General features: G+C 40.1%; 1 protein-coding gene and 1 pseudogene across 1 annotated transcript; one reads left to right on the forward strand and one right to left on the reverse strand.

The window, feature by feature from the left end:
• Positions 1-1,060: 1,060 nt before the first annotated feature.
• On the reverse strand, positions 1,061-2,917 carry LOC122344733 (annotated as a pseudogene).
• A 146-nt stretch (positions 2,918-3,063) lies between these two features.
• Positions 3,064-8,326, forward strand: hsf5 (heat shock transcription factor family member 5). Its single transcript, XM_043238958.1, has 7 exons — positions 3,064-4,119; positions 5,215-5,289; positions 5,360-5,441; positions 5,606-5,685; positions 6,528-6,836; positions 6,957-7,013; positions 8,269-8,326. The coding sequence occupies exons 1-6, from the start codon at positions 3,625-3,627 to the stop codon at positions 7,011-7,013; spliced, it is 1,098 nt and encodes a 365-aa protein (XP_043094893.1). The 5' UTR covers positions 3,064-3,624; the 3' UTR covers positions 8,269-8,326.
• The last annotated feature ends 3,025 nt before the right edge of the window (positions 8,327-11,351 follow it).

An 11,351-nucleotide genomic window follows, 5' to 3' on the forward strand; every position in this document is an offset into this window, starting at 1 on the left:
ATGTTCCGACTCTCACGATGCTCTATGATCATCCAATCTTGAACCCGTTCTTTTGTCAACCAGCGATAATGGAAAGAAAACAAGTCAATAAATCAACTGAACCTAATATTTGTTATTAATACAGCAAAAGGTATTTTTTGCAGGCTCAACATTTTTGTGTAATCATCCTTCAAGTCCAGAAAATGTTCACTTTTTTCTAATAGGACTAAACAGCTTGTGTAAATGTAGTAGGGGCACTAACCATCAGAAGAGTCCCAGTAAACCCCTCTGGAGTCTGAGGAGCCACGGCGCTCTCTCATGGCGTCCTCTCATCATTACACAGGCCAGAACCAAGAACAGGCTGGGAAGAAATGACAGGGAACTATATTGTTATGTTCTCTAGATGTGAAGCGTTTTAGCGACACAGCAATCTCCAAAACTATTGAAATATTTTACAGTACATCAGCTTAAGGTTTGAACGGTTCTTCTTCCAGACACTAGAATATGAAATAACGCTTACTGTAACTTCTAATCACAATATAGAAAAGTGATGTTATATACATACATATATATGTGTGTGTGTGTGTGTATACATATATACATGCACATGTGTGTGTGTGTGTGTGTAATACTGAGAAAGTGGAAGATTACACTGAGCACAAACTGCCCTTGGGGTCAGAAAAATCTTAGTTCAACTTAAAATACATAGAATAAATCATATATATGTAGTTTTTTTATTATTATTATTTATTTAAGCATAAGCTCACTCTCAGAAAACAAGTGTTTTCTCTCACAAGTTATATGTTGATTTAGGGTTTTTTAAGAAAAGAAACTGAAATACTGTGAAAGGTATTTATTTTTACAGTGCAGGCAACATTGAATTAAATCAAGACTTTCTGTTCTGATTTCATGTATTTTTGAAAAGGCCTTAATTTGTGGAAACAAAGAAATAACGCTTTGTAAGATCTTTTAAACTGTGGAAAACCCTACTGGCCATATATTACAAAACAACAATTTGTTTATACAATTTTTATTCATGTTTAAATCATTTACATGAAGTAATCAAATCAAATATTTTCCAGGAGCGAATCGCAATCGATCCAAATAACCCAAAAAAAGTGAATAATAAAAAAAGAAAATAAGACATTAGATAACAGACAGTAAGAGAGGAGCTGGTGGCTAAACAGCTGGTGTTGTGTGTAGCTTTAGTTTTCATGTTTTAACAGCCGTGTCTCTGGATCTGTAGATGACCCTCTGCTCTTCAGCTCTCGCACCACACCTGAGACACAAAACACTACATGAACGTCTGAAAACACACTGCTGAGCGACACCAGAGTCTGACACTGACCTGGAGGTAACCGCCCCGTCACCGTTACGGCGTAGACGCCTGGCTTGAAGTTCCCTGAGAAACACATCCACATCACACAGCTCAACTTGAAATCATTTCTTAGATTAATATGAAACGATGCCTATTATTTTCCAGTTTATTAATGCGAGCGGCTCTGAATCGATCTGTTGTGCATTTCGGAGAGCGTAATTGAATACGAAATTAAATCATATCAATATTTTTAATGGAAATATTCAAATCAATTTGTTTTTTTTTTAACATGCCTTCCTGACAGTATGTTGTTATGTAAATTAAATACAGCGTATTGTGTTTAATGGGAAAAAACAAAACAGTATATCAATTTTATTTTATATTTTATAACATAGCTGAGAATCAGCCTTAAAATATGGGGTAAAAAAAAAATCATGAAACCTAAAAATCGATTGGTGACTTAAAAAAAAATACCTTTGATGTCTATTCACACAACTTAAATTTTTTGGAATAAAAATGTCCTGGTGTCCTCTACAGTGGAGAAAATATAAAATATGATTTTTCAAAAACTAAATAAAGGTAAAGACAGAAATCCTCACCGATTCTTTGCCATTTTGCCACCCAACTGTCCTCTGGGCTCATCATAGCAATAACTCTATAATAAAGACATTCACGCATTAGAGCTCAAACCAAAAACAACACATTTTTAAAGGAATAGTTGACTCCAAATGGATATTCTACGGGTTTTGACACACATAACTTTGCCAACCAGTGTAATTATCTTTCCTAATCTGTAACGGTGCTTTTTAAGTACCCAAGTATCTATGTTTTTGGTCTTTGGTAGAAAGCATACATGTTTAGAACAACTCTAGGGAGAGTGCGCTATGATCTGGAGTCAATTCTCTCAGAAATATCATTACAGACCCATCAAAAGAAGAGCTTGTGCATTCGTAAACCATCTCTCGATTGCCCTTCATCTGCAGGTAGGATTCACAGTTGTCACAGCCATCGTACTCAAACTGATCAATTGTCTGAAAACAGAGAAGATGAGAAATGAGATATGAGATCAGTCCAATACACCCCCAAGTACAATGTTTCATAAGGTCCTTGCTGCTAATGCTAAAGATCGCGTGCATATTATGCACGTTGTATATCTATGAGAAGTAGAATGATGTTTTAGTACGCAGATCTACACACACACACACACACACACACACACACACACACACACACACACAATGGCACTGAATCTTATATTAATAGCATGGTATTATCATTATGGTGGTAAGACAGAGAAAGAACAGCTGTAGAGTTGCGTGTCATCGTAATACTGAGCTATATTCATCTGCTTGGAGCATCTGAGTATGTAAACATAACAATGATGAAAGCATCTGTTTTGATGAATGTCTCGTTTACCTTGACAAGAGAGCACAGCAGACACGCTCTCAAATGACGCAGATCCTTTGGGACAGTCTCCAGAGACATTGCTGATGCTTTGAATAAAAAATACTTAAAATAAATCAAAAGTAATCTTTACAAACGCCTCGACACAACGAGTTGTTAGCGTTCGCTAGCCACAACCGCACATTCGGCGACGTTTAATGACGTCACAGACATGCGCCGCTCCTACTACATTATAATAACTACACTAAACACTGATCGAATTGATAGAAACAAAAGCCTGTTAATTCCCTAACATTTTTCCTCAATACTCCACGACAGTTCGATTTTTTTTTTCAAACTAAATGTATTCTAAAGCCATTTTAGAGGGCGCGTGTAAACGAACTGTGCAAAATAAGAGTTTCATAATGGCATAAAAATAACCAAATAAAAAAAAAACTCAAAGGTTGTTCATTCTACAGTGATTTTTGTAATATTCTGTGACGTTTCAGAAGACATAAAAAATGTTAATAAAAAAAAAACTGTCTTTTTTAGAAGGGGACTTTTAACGAAGTGTACTGATCACAACGGCCGCCAGAGGTCGCTGTCGACTCGCGCGCGGCGAGAGGTCACGTGAGCCTCATTCTGATGCGGTTTAAACGTGTTCTGTATGTGAACGCGCATAACGGTTCCAGTAACGGCTGTTACGGAAGATGATGAACAAAAAGACACGTAAAGTCATGAAATAATCGATTTTCATTAGCAAACAGAGTATAGATTTTGATGATATTCGTGTATTAAATTTTATATTGAATATCTTATATGATCTGTTCAATCTTAGGTGCATCAGTTTGCTTAAAAAAGTAACGTTATTGACTTTTAGCGATGTTTATGTCATTTCCATCACGTGCAGGTCATTAAATGGTTGATTATTCGATCGGACCACGATGGATGTGGAGTTTGACGAGTCTCTTCTCAGAGTCCACATAAACTACAATAACTTCCCGGCGAAGTTGTGGCGTCTGATAAACAATCCCCGAAAGGACTCGGTCTTCTGGAGCCCAAAAGGAGAGAGAGTGATTGTGGACCAGCAGCGGTTTGAGGACGAGCTTCTGTCGCCGGTCGAGCAAGACGCCAAGCCGTTCAAGACCACCAACTTCACCAGCTTCATCCGCCAACTCAACCTGTACGGCTTCCGGAAGGCTTATGACAGGTCCTTCAAGGACAGACGCCGCGACCTGCACCGCTTCCACAACCCCTTCTTCAAACGGGGCCGGCCGGAGCTTCTGGTCCACATGAAGAGGCTCACCATCGGCAACAAGGCCAAGATGCAGTCCGGAGAGGAAGTGACCTGTCGCCCCCCGAGCCGAAACCGCCAGCCGTCTCAACACGACACCACAGAGGAGAAGAGAGGCCAGTTTAACTTTCAGAACGTGACACATGTCTGACATATGAGAAAAATAGTCAGAAAACCTTCTTTATTACTTTATTACTAATTTGAGCAGTGTTGGGAGGTGTGTAATTGTCATCGATTATAGTTCTGAGAAAAAAAAGTGTAGTTAAATTACAGTTACAGTTACAAAAGGGGGATATGTCTGAATTTTTACACACACACACACACACACACACACACACACACACACACACACACACATACACACACGTGCACAAATACGTACACACACACATACACACACACACACACACACATACACACACACACACACACACACACGTGCGCACACACACACACACACACACACATACACGCACACACACATACACACACACACACACACATACACACACACACACACACACACACACACACACACACACACGCATACACACACACACACACACACACACACACGCACATACACACACACATACACACACACACACACACACACGCATACACACATGCACACACATACACACACGCACACACACACACACACACACACACACACATACACACAAAAAACAGTATCACGGCTTTAAACGGTTTCTCGGTTTTTATTTTAAATCTGTATTTAACCTCAGAATGATCTCAAAGTAAAAAAAGGTGCTGAAGTCATTCGTGAGCATTCAGTTGAATTATTATTATCTTCATTTAAGTGATTTAAGTCGGACTAATCATAATTATGTACTATATATAATTCCAAACGATTAAGTTCAAAACACAGGAAGTGTAGAAAAGTTATCAAAAGGAATCAGTTAACTGCTTTGGAAAGCAAGGTAAAATAAAGCTTTTTAATTTTGCTGATTTATAATATTTGGGCAAAAAGGATGCAATTCTGATGCTCAAAATGCAAATCAGTGAGATTTTTATAACAATACGTGTATAAAATGATATAAATAACAGCTGTCACTCTATATTTCCACTAATATGTCTTATATGTCAAACATATAATGCAATGCAACCCACCAAAGAATGATGTCTGAATAGTAAAGTAAAGCTAAGCTATTATAATGTTATTCAGATATATTGTGAATATTTCGCAGCTCTGTTTTAAATGATGACTGATTCTCAGGTTCAGCAGACCCACATGTTCAGATGTGGTCCGGAGAAAGCCCGGTTCCTCCGCTCTCCTGGAGCTTTCCTCACAGTGACGTGCCTCCCTTCTACTCTAACAAAGTCATCCGCCTCAATCCCTACAACACTCCTCACGGATCCAGCCCGCTCCCGTTGCTCTGTTTCCACACGAGCCCAAATATATACCTCATCAGCTGACCTGTCCTCCTGGATTTTATCTGCCAGGTACTGACTTACTTTATCCTATTATTAAAACTTTTGCAAACAGTGCATCTCTGTGTTTTCCAGAGGAACCTCACTCCTCTGATACACAAATCTGATCTCTTCTCAAACGCTTTTCTGTTTGCTTACGCTTTTGTTCGGCGTTTGTTTGTCTGTCTTGCTCTCAGTAGTTTGTCAGTGCTGCACCGCTGCTTTTATTGAAGGTGGAGAAGCAGCTCGGCCATATTCACATTATGCTTATTACCCGGTGAGAAACATTACACGGTTCACACGATTTTTATATTTCTGATGCTTCCTAATCATAATTAATTGTGAATTAATCTCACAAACCTGTAAACATGTTCAGGTCTCATTGTACTGCATAATATGTTTTGGAATACTACTGAATATATATATATATATATATATATATATATATATATATATATATATATATAATATTTATTGTAAAAAATATATACAATAATAAAATAATAATTGAAGTAAAATAAATTAGTGAAGTACTGTATGTATATTTATTTATATATAGATAACACATATATTATTATATTATATATGTATATATATATATATATATATATATATATATATATATATATATATATATTGTAAAAATATATAAAGTATATTATATAAAGAAGTACTGTATGTATATTTATTTATATACAGATAATAAATATACACTGTACACATATATTCTGTAAACAAAAACTTTTATTTTGAATGTGATTAATATATATTCAAAAGAATAATCTTTTGTCTTTTTCCTTGCAGTATTTCTATATTTTATATAGTGGTGGGCAAAGATTAATCATGATTAATTGCATCAAAATAATTGTTTTGTGTGTGTGTGTGTGTGTGTGTGTGTGTGTGTGAGAGAGAGAAAATATGCTGTTTATTTGTGAAATTTATATAGAATATAATTTATATTAATATAAATGTATACATTTAAATGTTATGTTAAAGTTTGTAAATATCATGTGTCTTTATATGTGCATTATAATACACGCACATTTATTTTATTTTTGAATATGACTAATCGTTGCCCAGATCTATTTTTATTATATATCAAATATTTATTGTGATTAGCAGAACTATTCACTGAGCCACGATCACAACAGCATCCAAAGCACGACCTGGCCCGCGGAGTCTCAGCGGGGCGACGTGAACCTCGACAGGGTGTTTCAGATGGTGGATGAGCTCCAGGGTCTGCCCAACATCCATGTAGCGCGAGTGGGCTCCCCTGTGAACGTCCAGCGCTCGTCCAGCCCATCAGCTGACCTCGACCCTCCTCAGCGCTCCAGGACAGACACCTCCACGGCCTGCAGAGAGTCTGAGAAGCAAGGAGCCTGCCAACTCCAAGAAGGTCATTCGGCATCCCCGGAGGCCTCGGTAAAGGTCAGAAGACGCTGCTCTTGAAGTGTGTATTGTTTTACAGCACCTAAAGATGCAGTGCGTAACTATAAAAAACGATTTCAATGAAAACCGCAAAACTTTACCTCAGTGCTCTGTAATCAGGCTGCTACAGAGGAAGTGACTCAGGGAAGCAGCAGAGACAAACAGCACAGACTCTAGGTGAGATTTTATCACACGCTTCAATCATTCACTTTTTTTTATTGTAACATTTTATGACTTTTTGATTGTTATGATCCACAGGTGACAGGCAGCATATGCAAATGACAAGCATCATAAAACTAATATATATATTCAGTATTTTAAAAATGGTATGAGGTACTTAAGTTGAAGTAGTGTTAGGTTAATATTTTTTCTTACAGGTTCTGCCTTTAATTTTAATGACATTTATGCTAAATACACACACTTTAAATATCAGTGATTGTGATATTGTGTGTCTTCTATATTGTACTATTTATCTTATATTTCACAATTCTCAAGCATCGACATATCTTTTTTTTTTTAATGTAGCACAAGAGTGAAAGTCAGATTTCAGTAGCGTTGGATTAACTGATTTGTTTTCAGCTTTTCTGAATTTGAATAAATGCAAAGCAGGTGAAATCCCTGATAAAGACTGAACGTGCTTTTTTTTATGTTGTTTTGACTTCTCAGATAATTATATTTGTTATATTATTATATTACAAACCAGCTCAAGTCATGAAAAAATGTCCTGTGTATATTCTCATTTTAAAATGACCCATTTATAATCTGAATTATAGTTAACATCGTCATTAAATAAGGAGATTTTGCAGTTGAAGTGTATTAGTGTGATATTTAGTTCCATTGACTTTTTTGTAGTCCCTTAATTTGACTACAAATACTCATTTTGATTTAAAATAATTAGTTTGTTCATTCACAAAACAATTATTCACCTTCACTGGATGATCTTTAAGAACTTCTCAAGATGTTAAGTGATGGACTTGTGGAATGTGTTTTTTTCTCTCTTTGGGCTCTGATTCTGACGGCACCCATTCACTTTAGAGCGAGCAAGTAATGAAATGAACATCTGTTGCCATTAACATCTGCTCCAGTTATAATAAAGCTTATGTTGTTACATTGATGACTATATTCAGATTATATTCATAAATCAGTTTTGGATTGTTCCGTAATTCAGATTTTTCTGCAGTGATCTCAGCTAGAGGGCGCAATGTGAGTCTCTGAGTGAATGAGTGTGTGTGTGTGTGTGTGTGTGTGTGTGTGCGTGCGTGTGTGTGTGTGTGTGAGAGCACGCTTTTAATGGGTCGGATCAGTTCTGCTCCACCCTCGCTGACAGTCAGCAGGTACACACACACACACACACACACACACACACACACACACACGCGCGCGCGCGCTCGAGCTCGCCCTCGCGTTCACTCTCAACTTGAAACTTTTCTAGCGTTCCTGCCGTTCGGATCAACCACACTGAGTCTTCGGGACAGCTCGTGCGGATTCTGCGCTTTTCAACACGGATCTGTGGAAATGTAATCAGAGTCGAGCAGGTTTGTGAAGTTTTAATTCATTTAGGAACACGGAGCGTTGAGAAACGGCTCTCTCCAGACGGTGTTTTCGATCGCTCCCGCAAAGCTCTCGTTTTATCTGGATAATATTTTTCCCCCCTGTCGCAGTTTTTATGTCGGAGCTCACGGGAAACGTTTCCAGGCGTTCACAGTGGGATTTTGATGCCGTGCTCGGTCCGAGTGGAATAACTGAGACATTGTTGCATTGATGGATAAGGCGATTCTGCTACAACCTGTTACATTCTGGAATGTTTGGAATCCTTTGAAGTGGACGCGGCGCGCCGCACAATAGTGGAGTCATTATGACGTCACGTTATCAATCACAACGCGCGGGAAGCTGCGATATTATTGAATTGACCTTTGGGAGATCATAATAAACTCTTTTTCTGTCGTTCAAATCAATGCTCGCGCCAGGGGTCTGTCCGCTGTCAATCACCCCGTCCCTCTGTCAGTCATGTTCTGTCAGTGATACGGGCCAGTCCCCAGCTGAAGGGCCACAGAATTGCTCGTGATATTCGTTTACTTCCGATCTCCATCCTGCAGAGTGTTTAAAACTATCCACTTCAAAAGCCTCTGGGATTTCAGACAGTTTCGCTGACTTGGAAGGATTCTCCTGTCTTTTTATCTGAGCTCTGATTGGACGGATAGCGCATAATGTATGGCCGGGGCCCGCCGCTGCAGCCAGGACAATGAGGGTTCCTGTGCGGCAATTGGCCGGGCTCTGGCCGTGGCTGCTCATGGCTGCCTCGCAGGTGGCTTTGGGCCACACGGGCCTGGAACTAGCCGCTGCCGTGGAGTCGGAACGCTCTCCCAGAGCCGCGATCAAGGTGTCGCTGCTGAAGCAGGAGCCCACCAGCAGGCCCATCACCCTGGAAGGGTGTTCGCGGAGAGCAGCACAGGCTACGCTGAAGGAAAACTGATGCAGGTAAGAGCTGGAAGGTGTTTCGGTCTTGCACTGGACGGATGCTCTTGTTGGCATCTTCAGTGGAATTGGAAAAATCGGTTGTTAATTTGTTCTTTATGCTGGGAAATATTGAAAGGAAACCGTTCGCTGAGAGATCCTTGAAGCTGAAGTTCTATTGCATTGCTGCAAAAACCTCTTTTAGGTGTCTAGGTAACTGCGTGGGATCTGAAGAGCATCTCACGTGTCTTCTAACTGGCACCAAAAAGTGTCTGGACTCTTAATTAAAACTTTCTGAATGTCAGTGGGTTATATATTAGATCAAAACAAATGCTCATTGTGAAGAAACGGCAAAAGCGTGCGATTTTGTTTATTTTGCACTAATATTTTTCATGTTGGCGCCACCAGCAATCATGATCATCTTCAGTCTTGGAAGCTTTTACTCCTAAAAAGTATTTGGTCGTTTCAAACCGTCTGAATGTTTCTTTATTGTAAAAGAAACTGCATGTGCATGCTCTTCTAACAAACCATTTAGCAAAATTAAAACTGCACTAATGTCTTTTGGGCCACAATACATGTCCTGGTGCCGGAAAAGCCTTTGCAAGATCTCTGAAGCTTCGACTCGTAGACAGTGAATGTAAAAATGTCTGAATGTCGTTGCATTAGATACAAGTGTCTTTATTGAAAACAGACAGCACAAACATGTTCTTTTAGTGAAACGGTTGGTAAAGTGCAATCACGCTGTAATATAATTTAGCGTTTTTGGGCCACGACACGTGTCGCATGGTACCAGAAACACCAACAGTTCCTTGCATGATCATCTTTGGCCTTGGAAGCTTTTACTGGCAGGCGGTCGCTTAAAATCGTCTGAATGTCTTGCATTAGATCTCGGCTCAAAGCAAGTGGCATTATCTATAGATGTTTTGTCACGTGCCGTGGTAGCGGTGTTTGCAGCTCATGCGGGATCTGTTGTCGTCTCTCATGCAGAACCGCTCACCTGGGAAGCCTTCAGATGCGTCTGAGAGAGCCAAGAGCTGCCCGGGCCTTATTGGAGCTGATAGATTTGTGGTGTTGTAAAGCGTTAGGTCTGTTCTCCGAGGCCATACTGCCAGATGTTCAGGCTTTGAAGGCTGCGAGTTTCTCCACGAGAGCCGTCCCGATCGAGCCGGAGGGGCCTTTATCCCAGTGGGAAAGAGTTATTGCATCATAAAAAAAAATAAACTAAAACCGATTTGTTGTTAGCGCGACGCGTGTTCGTGATCACCTCGATTAGGGCTGCGTTGGAATCCGACAGCAGTTCACGTCACGGGGCGATCGCTTCATTAGACACGGACTGGAGTTCTGTTTTATTGGCCTCTCTGTTCCGTTGCAAGTTGCAACTAGATTTTTGCTTTATCTGAAGAAAGTGTCCCTGCCTGTGCAAAAATGCGCCGTGCTGTGGGTGGTTGCTAAGGTGTCCTGGGTGGTTGCTAGGTGGTTTCTTACCGTTCCGAGCGAAGAAAGTCCACCCTCAAGTCTCCGATGTTCTGGCCTCTCTTCAGTCTGAGTCTGAGAGTTTATGTAGGCCGTTTTATCGTAATCGCGAACGTTTTGAGGTGTCATTCATGCCGCCGGTGACTAGTATCTACACGCAGAATGTAAATTGTAATTGCAAGCCCATGCAAAAGAACATTGTGGGTTTGTAACTCAAAGGTTGAAGGTTCAAGCCCTGTAAGGGGTGTTTCGTGAAGCGTACAGTCGCTGTAGGTGTCGGCAGAGTTAAGAAACATCCGCTTCTTTGAGTGTAGCTAATTATCAGATAATGCATGCATGTGCGTCTGATTTACAGAAGGGTATCGGTCTCTTGCTTACAGAGAGCGTGTCGCACAGACACTGCTTTTTGTTGCAGCGCCAACCTGTTGCAACAGGCCTGGCTCGCCCAGCAGCGCATTGTCCTCCTGCATAATGTTCCCTTCCTCTAGGGGACAAAGTGATAGAAGCAGGTGGGGGTAGGGGGAAGTTTCTATCTTTTCTTCCCTCACTTTTTCCTTTACATCGACCGCATGAATTCAGCATTACGCC

The sequence above is a fragment of the Puntigrus tetrazona genome, chromosome 5 (genome assembly GCF_018831695.1).
Source record: "Puntigrus tetrazona isolate hp1 chromosome 5, ASM1883169v1, whole genome shotgun sequence".
Taxonomy (NCBI): domain Eukaryota; kingdom Metazoa; phylum Chordata; class Actinopteri; order Cypriniformes; family Cyprinidae; genus Puntigrus; species Puntigrus tetrazona.